The sequence below is a fragment of the Stenella coeruleoalba genome (assembly GCF_951394435.1).
Source record: "Stenella coeruleoalba genome assembly, chromosome: 17".
Classification (NCBI taxonomy): domain Eukaryota; kingdom Metazoa; phylum Chordata; class Mammalia; order Artiodactyla; family Delphinidae; genus Stenella; species Stenella coeruleoalba.
The window spans coordinates 19,505,150-19,521,633 of record NC_137163.1 but is presented as its reverse complement, the minus strand read 5'-3'; the positions used below and the strand labels follow the sequence as shown (position 1 = coordinate 19,521,633).

At 42.3% G+C, this 16,484-nt stretch overlaps 1 protein-coding gene across 1 annotated transcript in view; it reads right to left on the bottom strand.

Moving 5' to 3' along the window:
- Positions 1–16,484, bottom strand: part of SAMD12 (sterile alpha motif domain containing 12) — a 413,152-nt gene that overhangs the window by 165,610 nt on the left and 231,058 nt on the right. Inside the window, exon 4 of the mRNA XM_079902468.1 lies at positions 4,014–4,154. Within this exon, the coding sequence (XP_079758594.1) occupies positions 4,014–4,154 (141 nt within the window). The remainder of the gene's footprint in view (positions 1–4,013; positions 4,155–16,484) is intronic.

Here is a 16,484-nt window from a genome sequence, read left to right as displayed (position 1 = left end):
AAAATAGCATTATGAATAATAACCAAGATCCAGAAACAATACAAATGTCCAACTGATGAATGGATAAGTAAAATGTGGTACATTCATATGATGAAATACAATTTGGCAATAAAAAGAAATGAAATACTGACACATGCTTACAACACGAGTAAACCTTAGAACCATTATTCTAAGTGAAAGTAGCCAATTGCAAAATACCACATATTGAATGATTCCATTCATAGGAAATGTCTAGAATAGGTGAACAGACAGAAAGTAGATTAGTGGTTTCTAAGGGCTGGTAGTTGGGGGGGCCTTGGGAGGAAATGGGGAATGACTGTTAATGGGTACCGGGTTTCTTTTTGGGGGTGATGAAAATGTTTTAAAATTAATTGTGGTGATGGTTGCACGACTCTGTGACAATACTAAAAATCATTGAATTTATACTTTGAGGAAACTGTATATTCTGTGAATTACTGCTCAATAAACGATATTATAAAAATAAAGTTTTCATATAAATTAATGAGGTTGATTTAATTTTGTGGCTTCTATTACTGATAGCTAACTATGTTCTGTACTTACTGTCACACTGCACTGAGTGATGTATATATTTGAGCTCGTTTAACTCTTACAGCATCCCTATGAGGGGAGTAGATTTGCTGATCTCACTTTTCAGAGAACAGGAAACTGGAACACAGACAAATTAAGTAACTTCCCTGAAATAACACAGCAGTAAGGGTTGGGGCCGAGATTTAAAATTCAGGCCTGTCTGATGCTAAAATTCATTCTTTCTCCTTATTTCTTTTAAAACATTTTACTCTTTTAAATAGTTAACGCACACTATTTCAAGACACAAAGTGACTTAAAAAGCAGATGTCCTCTATCCATCTTCTTCTCAGTCCCATAGGTAGAGTTTGTATTAGCTTCTTATGCATCAGCATTTTCTTATGTAAACAAAGAACATGCAGATATACATTACTATTTCTCCCTCTCTCATTTGCAAATGCAGTATACTCTCTACCTTGTTCTGCACCTTGTTTTTTCCACTTCACCTGGCATCTCAGAGATCCTTCCACATTACTATTCTTCATTCTTGCGTTTATAACTTCCAAGTATACTCCAGTGCCTGGATGTACCATAACTCATTTAGCTGGTCTCCTAACAATGGACACTTAGGTTCTTCTTAAACTTTTGCGATTCAGTTAAAGCTCTGAAATTGCCTCCAAAAGTAAGAAGGAAACACATAAGAAATACAATCATTTGTGAAATAAGTCCCTTTCCTCAAAAATTGGCTACTTTGAAGGCAACAACCCTCATTTAAATGTATTAGTTGGAAAACATTTCTTAAAAACAAAAAAAATTTAATTGCATTACACCAGAGTCACAGTCCTATGTGAGCTGGGAAAGAAAATGTATCTCTAGAGACTGGAGAGGTGAGTTACACTCTTTAAGGGGAAAGCTCATGGATTTCTGAAAACTAAGTAACATTCTAAGACACTTGTTTGCACTTATTTAGCATATTATTTCCACTGATTAATATTTTCTGAATTGAGGAATCAAATATTCAATACCAAATCACATATCACCCCCCTGGTACATTTCCATATGATATGTATGTTAAGCCATTCAGTTCACTTGGGTGGAATGGAGCTACAATTCTTATAATAGCAAACCTAGACCCCAAATATTTTAAGGCCACTCCAGCTGTCTTCAGAACTTCCATTATCAGTCACAACAACGACTCGTCAATTTTTGTTTCATTTTTTTTAAAAAGAAACCATCACTTCAATAAGGCAATAGATTTTCAAAAGCTGTCTGACATGAAATGAGTTTGAACATTAACATGGAAAGGACAAGCGATAAAAAAGGGTAGTATGAGTGCAGACAAAATATCCAAGAGCTAGAGAATGTGATCTCTTCTAAAGGGAATGGAATGAAAGAGTTCTAAAGCCACAGCTTTTCAAAGCTAAAGAAAATGACAACAACTGAATTGAAAAGGCTGAACTTAGCATTATCTTCCCAAAACACAAACATGTATTTAGCTTAATAGAGTTGAGTAGTATCGCAGGAAAAATCTTATATATTATGAATCTAGGGCAATGAAAGTTGTAGAAAATGATTTTGCAAAGCAAACACACTGCAGGCTGACAGTAGCAGAGGGGAAAAAAAAAAAGTCCAAGGTGCACGGGATGAGTTCAGGTCTCATTCTACATATCACCACGGGAGGAAAACAAAAGAGCTGAGGAAACCCCAGACGTTAAATAGAACAGGGCAGAACGACGCTTGTGACTGAAGCTTACAAAATGTGAATGCATTTTCTGATTATAACCGTAATATGGATTTATAGTAGAAGATTTGGAAAATTTAGAAAAATATAAAGAAAACAGTTAAAATCACCCACAATCTCACCATCCAAAGAGAACGATTATCAAAATACTGGCAAAACCATTTGCATCCCCTTTTCTGTGTGCATATAAAAATATGTTCTTTTTACAAAATTGGGCTCATATTATAAATAACATTTTATACATGGCCTTTTCCCCCCTACTTCCTATTACTTCTTGAGTACTTTCCCATGTTGTCATATATTCCTCGAAGATATAATTCCAATGACTATATTATATTGTATCTTCTGAATTCAAATAGAATTATCTGATTCTCTCCATATTGCTGAACATCTAGGTTGTTTCTAATTTTTCAGTTTTATAAATAGCACCGCAATGGACATTCTTGTGATAAACCTTTGAATCTCTGTTTACTTCTTAAAAGAACTTAAAAGTGTATCAGTACGTCAGATTCACGTTTAAGTCACTCAGTGTACCTGTATCTGTAAATTTACCATTGGAAGTCTCTGGAGACCAATGCAAACAACGTATATCAAGTAAACAATATATTTTCATATCACTCGAAGTCTATATTTATCCTTCTAGAACAGTCATCTTTCAGGCAGTACATTACTTCCCCCAGGCAAATAGACTATTAATTGGTTAATCTAAATGCAATAACATGAAATCTGGCTGATCCAGATTTCTCCAATATCAGTATGCATGCAATTAACAATAGTCTGCAGATTGAAAAATAACCAAGGCTCTCAAAAATATATATTTTATCATCCTTTCATTTAAAATGGTGTACAATGGACATTAAAATAAAACAAATAAAGGGTTATAGTTAATGGAGGTTGACAGCAACCAAATCTTACCTAGACATATAATTTATAGTGTAACTTAAGGTTTTCTTCAAGATCCAGCTTTATTCTGTCACTTCCAGTTATAGGGCTTTTAAGTGATTTCAACATATTGAAATTATTAATGATTCTTGTTTAGAACTATATGGTTGTAATACTGCAGTTTTAAATTCCCTACAGTCTATTTAAAAAACTATTCTATTTTTAAGATGATAAATAGGGTTCTCAAAATTTCTAGAGAGTGTGTGTAAACATATATATGTATTTATATATACATACATATATATATATACACACACACACACAGACACACACCTCTAAAATGTTTTTCTCTCAGTGAAAAGCGAAGTAAAGCAAAACGCAACAAAAAAATCCCACTTATACCACGGCCATATGAACTATGGAATCACTCAAATTCCAAGGCCCCCTCAAAACTGGTAGTCAGACTAAAATAGCTGGGGCTGCACTGTACAGTTGTACAGGCTGCACACTGTACAACTCTAGGTGGTGCAATCGTATACTGATCTATGTAACTGGTACTCTGGGGGTTGTGCAGTGCACAACCTATATAGCTGTATGTGATGACCTTGAACTTAGCTCAGATAATTCTGTTTGCTTATCCATTACTTATCTGTACATCCTTCCCTCTAGTGAGCTAAGAAAAAGAGAAGTTTTAGTAGGGAAGTGGCCTTTAAATCTGTATACTTTTTTTTTAATGAAAGAAAATTCTGCAAACAAAACAAAACAAAACAAGCCAGTTTTTCCCTGGCTCCCTTCTGTCACGACGGTAAGGGTTTCTTTCCTCCCATCTCCCCTTCCATCCACCCACTAGGCAGCAACAGGATACCTTGTGTGAGTAACTGTAGGTTTCTGACTTCTTCTCGCACCTTCAGCTGGAGCACCTGTTGTAAGATGTGCTGCCGGAGGTTCTCCTGGGCAATCCCCATTCGCTCAAGCTTTTTGTCTGTAAGTCTCAGCAGGGCTCGCCCTGCAGGGTTTCAAGAAATAAGAGGAAAAGCAAATGAACAATGGCTGGAAAAGGATTTCCATCTTCCTCTGGGCTGATCCTGCCATAACAGAAGTTTCCATCTAAACACAGACACTTTAGAATACAGGGTCCTCCATTATGCCTGCTGACGGAATGGATAGGCAGGATGGAAAAAAATCCACAACTTTAAAAAAAGAACTTCAATTTTTATCTAATATTGGCAATCCCCAATTGACCCACACATTGAGTTAAATAAATCAGCAACATTTTAACCTGGGTATTTGGGTCACAGATTGCATGTTTCCATAGAAACAATGCTCTCTGTTGGGTGATGGGCTCTGAGGCTCACCCATAAAAGCCCATGTCACTGATAAGCCAGCTGAAGACTTAGATGCTCTAACTGTGCTTATAGATAAACTCCGGCACTGTTTAACCAGGTTATGATAATGTTTCTGTGAAACATGCATTTGAAGGTCCAGTTTTATCGGCAGGCACCCACCTCCCCTGCTGCACCCCTGGTTGGTGGGAGCTACGCTGAACCCAATCACTGGCCTAAGGAAAAAATTCCAGCAGGGCTGAGCATGGGCAAAAACAAGGAGCCTCCGGTGTGAGTACCCTCAGAACAGACACCCTGGGCCCTGGGCAGCCTGGCATAGTTTCCTTTCAACCTCTTTCTTTTCCTGAGTGGTGGCGGGGGGTGGGGCAGTCTGCATGCTTCCCTTGCTACTGTGGTTTCCATCAAATTCCCCAATTCTCTCTACTCTGTGCTTGACCTGCACAAGAAATAAAGAGAATAGCACGGCCCTGTACTCTCCCTCCAACACCCCCAGTCACCAGACCTGCAGGTCTTTTTTCATTTTAATTGATGACGAAAAGACAGAGTCCACCAGTGATCAATGGTAAGTCTCAGGGTATACTACGATATATGCTTCAGGAACTAAATTCTCTACCTCCTCAAAAAATAAACTCAACAGCCAGAAGGTGAGGTTCATGGGCATTTAATCTGAGGAACAGGGAAGCCTATGTGGCCTCTGAGTAGAGACAGGTGAACAGGGAGAACCAGTTAAGAGCAACCCATGCTGTGCATACTTCTCTTTTACCTCTCTTTCAGCTTTGCTAAATGCATCAGTCAGGATAAGTTAGGGTCCACGCTGCAGTAACAAGCAAGCCCAAAATATCAGTGGCTACGACAAAGTTTATTTCCTGCTTATTTTACATGTCGACTGCAAGTCCATCCATTTTGAACATTGTTGATCACTGTACCAGAGGGAAAAGAGAGGTGTTGGAAGGTCTCATAGTATCAATGAAATGCTCAGCCTGGAGTCATTTATAAATTTTTGGCCAGAACTAATCACATGAACTTTCCCACCCGCCAAGGGTCCACACTTGAACTGTGCTTCTATCACGTGCCAGGAAGGTGGTAGGGGGGAAGAGATATATTTGATGGGCAGCACTGATGAGAACCGCACCAATATCGACTTGGCTCTGGACCAGTGCCTGGCAAGGAAGTGAGTGCAGGGAGTTGTGGAGGTGGGTGGTAGTCTGAAGCTTCAGTAAAATTTGCATGTGGAAGAGGAAAAAGGGGTGGGGGAAGGGGAACCTGAGGTAGCTTGGCAACAGTGGGCAGATCATGATGGCCATGAGAAAGGAAGCATAGGACACACACAGACTCAAGTAGTTCTGACTGTCTTCTGCGATAGGCAGAATGATGCTCTTTCTGCCAAAGACGTCCACATCATCTCAGGAACCTGTGAGTCTCTTACCTTATATGACAAAAGGGACACTGCTAATGTGATTTCGTTAAGGATCGTGAGATGGGAGAGTACTGGCGTTACTCAGGTGGGTCCAATCTAATCACACGGGTCCTTATAGGTGAAAGAGCAACACAGGAGAGCCAAAGAGGGGAGAGATGTGTCCATGGAAGCAGACACTGGAGAGATGCAACCACAACCAAGGAAGGCAGGCTTCTACAAGGTGGAAAAGACAAGGAATTGGATTCTCTCCCACACCCTCCAGAAGGAATGCAGCTCTACCTTGATTTTTGCCCCATAGGACCCACTTTGGACTTCTCATCCCTACAACTGTAAGATAATAAATTTGTGCTGTTTTAAGCCACTAAGTTTGTGGTAATTCGTTACAGCAGCAATTGGCCTTGCAGCTGGAACTTAACATGTTTTTAAGAAGTCAACTGAGGGACTTCCCTGGTGATCCAGTGGTTAAGAATCCATCTTCCAATGCAGGGGATGTGGGTTCAATCCCTGGTCGGGGAACTGAGATCCCATATGCCGTGGGGCAACTAAGCCTGTGTGCTGCAACTACTGAGCCCACGTACCACAACTAGAGAGAAGCCCACGTGCAGCAATGAATGATGCCCCATCCGCAACAAAGATCCTGTGTGCTGCAACTAAGACCTGACGCAGCCAAATAAACAAACAAACAAACAAAATATATATATAAAGTCAACTGATGGCTTCAGATTTCCTTTGCTATCCCTTTCCTAATTTCTGGGCACTGGCATACTCAAAGGGGCAGAGCTAAGGAGTGTTGAGTCTGAGTCCCAGGCTTCCGGGACAGCCCCGCCTTCAAGTATTCTGCTGTCAGACCTTGATCCTGAAGTGATGTTCAGAAAACACTGAGTGGGACTTGGGTATCATTTACGTGGATAATTGGTCTCCAAATAGCAGATATTTAGCTCTTTATATAGGCCCTCAACTCAACAATAAATACTGCAAAAACCCATGAAATTCAGATGATCTAATTCTCTTCCTCCTCCCTTTTCTGGTCCTCACTATTTGGGCTGTGGTTTTACAAACTGGGACATTCAGCAGCCAGAGTTGCTGAGGTGTTGGTAAGATACTTGGGAGCTTTGGTCCCGAGAGGTTGGCTGGTCCATCATTAGTGCTCAAAGGGAGGTTTTATTCCAGCGTGCATGGTTCAGTTTCTTTGCAGACAAAGAAACAAAGATGTCGCCTTCCCCCAAGAACCTCCAGCTTCAACTGTTCCATGAATGCATCTGACTGATCAAAATGTGGATACATGAGCCCTATCAGAATTTTATCTCCTACTTGGGTTAAAAGCATCAGCTCTGAATGTACAAGTAACAAAACTCTACCAGTTAAAAAAGTTCGTGCATTTCACATTGTGTGGTACAAACAACTGTACCTATCAACAATTCACCTCTTATAGGCTTGACTGTTCAAGTTGTTTCAGCCCTGAGACTAAAGATGTTCTTGCTGTTATTTTCATTATTTCCATTGATAGGAAAATTGAGAAAAGTTAAAGAATACTGAAAACATGAGAGCTTTTTCTAATTCTTACTACTTCACCTTTAGGTGTGCTCTATCTTCAGCAGTAAGAAAATAGAGTCTTAGGAGAAAGATTAAGGGAAATTATATAAAAGAGTTTCCTGATAAAACAACTTCTAGAAAAGATCATCATCTGTACACCGAGGAATTTATGAACAAAATTTGCTGCCTTTCTTGGATGGTTTCTACAGAGCCATTTAAGTCTGTGGTTCTGAAAACTCTTCAGAAACATTAGATCATTTACAGGAGGAACCGTCCTAGCAATCTCCTGACCCACCACCCCCTGCTGACCACAAAATAAAGAGTGTCCAAACAAGTGTGGGTCAGGGTGGTGACAAGCAGTCAATCATCAATTGCACCTTTTATTTTTCAATTTATATTGTAACTTTTTGTTGCTTATCATAAAAATCCAATTGTTAATTCAACAAACACTTTTTGAGCACTGTGTCTTGTCACTTTGTTATTCATGCTTGGATAATGAGGAACAAGACAGGGTCACTCCTGGAGCTTTCAGACTGATAAGAAAGGCAGCTAACGATCAATGTTTACAGGTATGTGATGGGTCAATCCTAAGAAAGAGCAAATACGGGAGCCCAGAACTGGGTGAGCTAAACTAGTCTGGGTATCAAGGAGCTGTCAGGGAGTAAAGGATATTTAACCTGGGACTTAGGGAGTAAGTAACAGTTAGACCAAGACTATGGGATAAAGCCAAGATTTTTTTTAGAGTCCAGTAACCATGCAGATGGAGGAGGCTGCTATGGTAGGCAGAAAATAGAGGAGTGCTATTATGGCGTTTACATTCCTATGTTTTCTCACACAAGTGTCTTGAATGACCACCTGCCTCTGCGGTCAGCTGCCTATACAGGGAGGGATCAAGGAGAGAAAAGTCAACCCAATCTCAAAAAAGAAGCACTGGGACTGGTGATCCAGTGGTTAAGACTCTGTGCTTCCACTGCAGAGGGCGCCGGTTCGGTCCCTGGTCAGGGAAGATCCCACATGCCTCGGGGTGCAGCCAAAAAAAGAAAAAAAAAAAAATCAAAAAAAAAAAAGAAGCAACAACTAAATTTCCTGATACTCCAAACTGGTTCTAAATGGCATTTCGGTGACCAGGCTGCTGGGCCCTTCACAGACTCATAGATTGTTGGAGTTGGAAGAGGCTTAAAGTCCTCCATATTGATCATAGCCGGGCCTTCTACTCCTTTCCTTTATTATTTACTGAGCACCATCATATGCCTGACCCTACTCTGGGTATTGCAGCGATAGAGATGAGTAGTATCTTCTGCCTTTGTGGAGCTTACCATTTGCGTGAGAGGCAGACAGCAAACAAATAAACCAATATATAGGGGTAGACAGGGACCCCTACTGGAAGGACGGTGCTCTTGTAGTTCGGGTGGTGAGAAAAGGCCTCTCTGAAGAGGTGACCCTGGAACACACAGAAGTGTCAAGGCAATGAGAGGAATGGCAGGAAGGCTAGTGTTGACTAGGGCAAAGTAGGCAAGATAAGTATGTAGGAAATGCGGCCCAAGAGAAGGCAGGGGCCACATCATACAGGACCTCCTAGGCCTCGGTGAAGACTTTGGATTTTATTCTAAATGGGGAAAGTTTTGAACAAGGGATGACTTGGGCATAATCTCACGTATGAAAAGAATCCCTCTGGTCAGTATGTGGGGAACGAACTGGGGGTGGAGAGTAAGTGTAGCAGTGATGGGAAGAGTCAGAACACTGCCAGGGCAGTCAAAACAAGAAGCCAGGGTGCCCTGCACTAGGGTGGAGGTGAAGACATAGTGAGAAGTAGTAGAATTCTGAATTACAACACCTAGAAGTGGGGCATGAGAGAATGGCAGACATCAGAGATGACTCAGGCTTTCAACCTGGGCCACCAATGGCTGGGGGCACCCTTTCAGGGCAGGAAGCTGAGTCACTGCTCCCAGAGCGGGTGTACCAGAGGGAGGAAATCATGGTAGTATTAGTGCTATTATTTTTTTTCTTTTGAGAGCGCCTGGGATGCAGAGAAGTAATGAAAAGTATGGAATTAAACAAAGGAGGACAGTTACGACAGTCTTCTTTCCTCCCCACAGTGTTTTCATTCGTTCAATCCTCTCCTCAGATCCCAAAGCTCTGAGCTGACTGGGCTAAGGTGAGCACAGGCATGCCGCGATGGAATTTAGAGAAATCAGAGGGACCTCTTATGACCTAAGGTCTGTATTGCTTAACCCCAACAGTTGTCTTGGGTGCTAAAACTGTTTCCCAGGACTCCTTGTAGAAATCCAAGACAGGGAATATTCCAAAAGGAGGTTCACCCAGCAGAAACATGGATCTGATGCTCTGCTAGCAATCTTGGAAATAAGAATTTTGCTGCAATTGAAGCGTGAGCATATACACAAAAGCTTTATTGCATGTGGCCTAATACAATGCCAGCTCCATAAGAATAAGTACCTTTCCTGTCAGGTTCTCCACTGACACAGGTTCCCTACTGCTGCCCACGTGCTGGTGCACAAGAAATATTTATTGAACGGATATACTTAGAACCACTAAATGAATGTTGTTTTCTTTACTCACTACTGATGATCTCAAGGTCGTTAAATTAGTGGCTTTTCTGCTTCAAGAGACTTGACTGGACACCGACTCTCAGATAGGAAAATACCGACAATGAGAAATTGAATGTAACGGGAAGGAGGTAGCGTTTTGTTGGTGTCGAACATAGGAACAACTGCCAAGTTGAACGGAATAGAGAACTTGAGACTAAATGACCACTTCACTTTCCTACAGGCTTAAAGAAAGACGAGCGTCTTGTTCTGCTTTGGAACAAGCACCAAGTGAGACTATAAGCTTTGCTGAGCAGATGGGCAGCGAGAACAGGTAACTGACAACAGACTTAGAGAGCAGTGTATTAGTTTCCCACAGATGCCTTAACACGTTACAAATACAGGGGTTCCGAACAACAGAAATTTACCCCTCATAGTTCTAGAAGCCAGAGTTTAACATTGGTGTCACTGGGCTGAAATCAAGATGTCAGTAGGACCACGCCCCCTCTGGAGGCTGTAGGAGAGAATTCGTTCCTTGATACTTCTAGCTTCTGCTGGCTGCCAGCATTCCTTTGCTTGTGGCCACATCACTCTAATTTCTGCCTCTATCTTCACATCACCTTCTCCTCTTCTGTGTAGGAAATTTCATCCTGCCTCTCTCTTATGAGGACACGTGATGTGATTTAGGGCCCACTTAAATAATCCTGGAAAATCTCCTCCTGTGAAGATCTTTAATCACATCTACGAAGACCTTTTTCTTTATAAGGTAACATTTACAGGTTCCAGGGATTAGGACCTGTATCTCTGAATGGCCACTATTCAGTCTGTTACAAGTTGGAAGGAACCTGAGATTTCTGAGTATGGCTCAGGGTTCATTGTGTTCCACGGAGAAGTGAGGCTCAGAGAAAGTATAAAACCACACAGGAAATGGAAGGAAGACTTGGGTCTAGGCAGGTGCCTCTGACTTTCAGGCCCAATCTGGTTTGTGGTCTCTAGTTCCGATGACCTCCATAGTCTGTTCAGAGAATTGTAAGAGAAGCCCTGTCACAGCTTTCCAAGATGAATGACCACATGTCATAAGGCCCAACAGGAAATTTCAGGGTAAACTGGAGCGGGGGGCAAAGGATGTGACTTCAGCTCCTACCCTACTGGAAAGTCTTGGTGTCACTGCAAGTGCTTGGGGAATGCCACTTTCCCCAAAGAGTGCGAGTTACAGGGCCTCTTCTCTTCTGGAAATAGAGGTCACTGTACAGTTCCCCAAACAAACAGCCATTTGTGCACAGGGTTAGCTCCAAATCTGATCCCAGGTAAAGGTCTGTGTCACACACCAGGTAGATGCCCCTGGCTCCACCCCAGTCCTGGCTGGGCCAGAGCAACAGAGTGAACAGAGTGACAGGTGCTGGGCATACCATCAGGGTACCACAGCCTGAACCCATGTTTCTTCAATCTCACCGTGACTCCAAAATCAGAATTTGTGGAACAGAGATATAAGGAGAGACGCATAATCACAAAAGCATGGGATCATGAGATAAATGCCCAGGAAATCACACCTGAGTCTTAATCTCCTCAGGTCTACAATGGGAATGACAATGACACTGTTTCATAGGGTGACTGTGAGAATCAAATGACATAATACAAACACACACCCTTTGCAGACTGGAACCACCATGATGATGCAGTCGGGGCACTACCATTCTTGGCTGGCTGAGGCTGCTTCGTCCTCCTTCCTTCTACTCCCCTTCTTCCTCGTCATCACAATAATAATAGCAAACATTGATCGGGCCATTACTAAGTGTTAAACACTGTTCTAAGAGCTTTACACGGATTACCTCATTTTCAACAATTCTGTGAAGACACTTTTATTATCTCTAATGGATTAATAGCTACTAAACATAGCTAAAGGTCACATACCTAGTAAGCTGCAGATCTAGGAGACAAATATACGTAGAAGTCATGCTCTTTAACCACCTCTCTAAACTGCTGCCCAGGAACCCTTCCCATAGCCTGACGTGCCCCCCAGGCAGGCTTCTGCTGTTCTCGTGTAGGGAGCATGAGAGCCAGAAAAGGTCACCGTCTCCGAGGACTTAAAGGCAAGCAGTGCAAACACGGGCATAACTTCACGATGCACAAGGCTATGATGGCCACCACTCTCCAGTCTTCCCACAGTGAAGAGTGACAGGGGACTGGGGGGTCTTTGAGAGGAGCTGTGGAACAGATTCATCCTTCCTTCATCACACAAGGTCTAGGTCTGTACCAGGGACTGAACACATTTCACGATGAAGAACCAGGAGGAGAAAGGTAACTTCCCCGCCAGTGGGACAAGTACACATTCTTCCAGAGCCCACAGGAGGGGCACCTAACTTAGCTGAGGTCCTTGAATTAAATAAAACACAAGTCAGGAGAGTGAGTAGGAGGGGGAAGTGTCCTGGAGGCACAGGAAACAGCTTCGGCAGAGATGGAAATGACAACCCAATGGTCCACTTTGGGAACTCTGAGAAGCTTGACATGGCTGGGCATGGAGCACATCATATGAGTCTCACATGCCATTTTGGGGATGCCTACCTTATAGGGTAGCCAGTTTTAGTCTTCTTTTCCTTTTTCTGCCCAACCTGAAGCAGCACATCTGACACACAAGATGATGTTCACCGTCATAAAACACTCATTTGTAGATTATGAACGCCTCGTTTTTTGCCTACATTGCATCCCTGCCTATTTCTGGTAAAAGGAGCCATGCTTTGCCTTTGGCAGGGAGGGCTGCCCTTCCCCAACTGGTGGGGCTTTTCCTACAGGACTTTTCATTTCTAAAGGACTACATAATTTTCTTATTATGTTTACCTTTTATTTTCGGATTCCCTCCCACCTCCTCCCACGATGTAAGGATGTTTCCAACCACCTAGCTAGAGCCTGACTCAGTGGAGGCACGGAACAAATTTCTTAATGCTGGGTGTGTGACCCAGACAGGGCAAATAAAATTTAGTAGAATTGCTATGGTTTCTAAGAGGGAAGGTCTCTTTCTTTCTTACTTAGAGCATGTCCAAGGGGCAATATAAGCTTAGACTGGCTGTCAGTGGCTGTCTCTGCCACCATATGGAGAGAATTTGCTAGAGCATTAAGCCAACAGAGAAAGCAGAGCTGAGAAAGAGAAAGGGGGGCGGTGAGAGGAGGGAGGTGGGGGGGGGGAGGGAGAGAGGAAGGTAAATATTATTTGATTTCCTAAAAACAGCCTTGCCTGAAGTCAGATACCCCTGGGTTTCTCATTTATATAAGTCAATATTGGGGGGGGAGGGGCGGGGAGCGAGTTGAGCTCATTTGTACCACGTGTACTCAAGACAATCTTGACTTACAGAGCGAAGCTTATGTGGAATTCTCAGTTGAGCTGCTGTACTGTCCTGCTTATCATCATGTCAAGAAAGCCCATCAGGGTGTAGGCAAGTAAGAATAATGAGAACCCACGGTAACTTACTTTCAAAAAGTGAATCATTAGCAAATTTTGGTATTTTAATTATTAGACAATGTGGAATACACCTTAAGTGCAACTGCATACTTCTGTATGTCCTGATGCACCTGGGCCACCTCCTTATCCAATTACACCTGAGGTTACAAACTCAAATGTTGCCAGGATAACATAACTGCGTGAAGAGGACCAATCTAAGGGACAACTGGGACTTGGTGGATGACAGTGGATGGGATATTTTGCTGTTGGTTTTTTCCTAAAATGTGCAATTCCAACCCATTTTTGCTATGCTAGAATACAGGCTGAGTGTTGCCACTGCTCCTATTTTTAAGTTAAGAATGGAAAATCTAGAAGTTTCACAAAACCTCCTAGTTTAAAATTTGCCCTTTTCCCCCATATTATGAGAGCTAAACAAAGCATAGACATGGGTCGTATCTGACTCACAAGTTGCCACTTTCAACATCTGACTTTTACCCTTTCCTCCCCCATGTCCCTCCCACTTGCAATGGAAAGGGATTCAGGCAACCTTGCCTTCAGGGTTTCAACTCACTTTTGGAATGGACCTCAGGTTCTGAGATTCCACCCTGTGCGGCCTGTTCCAGATTAACAGCAAACGAGACCAAGGGTGGTTGATGACTAGTCTGAACAGGCCTTCCGTTTTTTATAACCTAACGTGCAGAGCAAACCTATCTTCTTAGGTAACCCCCAACCCAGTGCCTGATTTCCTAAGGGTGACTGCAGATCACCAGTACCAGAGTGAACAGGACTCTGAGGTCAGCCAACCCATTGCTTTATTTGCTGGAGAGAATGTGTACAAAACCTTCCAGGACCAATGAGTCTCCTCTCACTTCTACCTGAGAAGGCAGCCCACTGCCAAGCCTGGTCACTTCCTTGGCTACATTCAGAATGTCAGCAGTAAATTAAAGGCCCCTTCCCTGTGCTGAGGAAGAGAAGGGTTAACGGACATTTGCACTGCGATCACTGTAAGTAATTTACCATACTGATGGGAACTGTATATTGATTTTTTTAAACCAGTCTTGGGTAAAAAGACTTTTTAAATTTTTTAAATTTATTTTTTTTTACTGAAGTATAGTTGATTTACAATGTTGTGTTCATTTCTGCTGTCGAGCAAGGTGACTCCGTTATACACATACATACATTCCTTTTTATATTCTTTTCCATATGGTTTATCCCAGGATAAAAAGACTGTTTTAGACAATCTAGGGTTTTGGTTGAATATATTCAGGTGCCAATGATGTTAATAGGAGGAAACTAAAATAATGCTAATTCTCACACGAAATATAAAGTCAGAAAGAAATTTTACAGTGGTTTTCAAAGGGGAAATATGGCTGTGCACTATTTTTCAGCTCTCCAAGAAGGAATACACAGCTTCCAGGCAGTAAATTAAAGGCTAAATCCTTGATGTTGTTGGTAGCACACAGAGTTACCAAATCCCCTCCAAAAATTAAAGAAAACCTTAAAACATTTTGTTTGGGGATTCTGTTTTAGTCCCTGGGAAGACTCAGTGATTACTTCCCTTGTACCTCAGAGCAGATTTTCCAAGTGAAGAAGTACAGTATCAACATATCAGAGACTACAGCCGAAGATTTATGATATCATAAACCACCTTCAAGGTCTTTCTGGTTTTGATAGGCAAACCAGACCTCTTGGTACATTTGCTTTTATTTGTCAGAATTTGTATGCATTGTCTTGGGGATTCTCTGTTAACTGAATGTCACTAGGTGAGCAGCCCACCGTGCATCAGGCATCTTTTAAAATTAATTACCAGGAAGCACGTGAGATGTCTGCTGACAGCCTCCCCCTCCCCGTCGATATTGCACCCATGGCCATCACAGCCCGACATGTACAGTGCTCATCTGCTGAAGAGGCAGGCACTACTGGGCTTGCTGGCCTCTCCGCACGAATTCATCTGAGCCAGTGACCCAATGCCAAAGGGATGTTTAAAAAAGTTTCAAAGCTACTTCGACTTTCTCTTCCTGATACCTATAGATTAGTTTTTTTTCTTAAGCTTTTCAATGTTGGACTTTATTAATACCAGGGATTTCTTTGGTAGAAAGATTAACACGTGAGTACTAGCCCAGAAACATTCAGCAGAAGAGATGGAAACAGTGCTCCTGTCTTTGGGGAGCTGAAGAGTTAACTGCAGATGTAAGATCAGACGGTATTAAACATCCTAAAAGCAATTATGTGATAAAACCTATAACAATGACCATGAGGACCATACGATCTATTAGGAAAGCTTTGGTGAAAAAGAAAGAGGTCTTGGGTTTGGAGTTGAAAGTCAGGGCTGGATTGACCATTGATTTGCTCCACGGTTACTGCTGCGATGATTCGCCTTTCTAGGCTTCAGTTTTTTCACTTGTAAACTGGGGATGAAATGATACCCTCGCCCCCATGTTGTGCTGATTAAGTACTCAATGAAGGCAGTAGAACAGAGAGTGTCATTGCCATTTTTAGGAAGCAGACCTGAAGAAAGCTGAGGGTCCCACCCAAAATGCTATAGGGAGTGCTGTAGTTCACCCCAAAACTATGATGGAAGCACCTGAAAGGATGGCATCCTGATGATGACAGTGGGTGTCATTTCTCAGGAGGTAGTGGTCAAAAGGAAAAGAAAATTTGATTTAGTACATCCCAAATTTCAAAAGTCATCAATATGACATGCAAGTAGAGTAGGTCTTACCTGCTTGACCTTGTCTATTTGGGTGCTACTGACATCTGGGGCTGGGTAATTCCTTGTCGTGGGGAGCAGTCCTGGGCACTGTAGGGTGTGTTGCAGCATCCCTGGCCTCTACCAACTAGATTCCAGTAGCACCTACTCCCAGCTGTGACAGTCAAAAATGTCTTCAGGGACTTCCCAGGCGGTCCAGTGGTTAAGATTCCACACTTCCACTGTAGGGGGCAAGGGTTCAGTCCCTCGTCAGGGAGCTAAGATCCCACATGCCACGTGTGTGGCCAAAAAAAAAAAAATGTCTTCAGATTTTTTCCAAATGTCTGCTGGAGGGCAAATTCACCCTTGGTTGAGAAC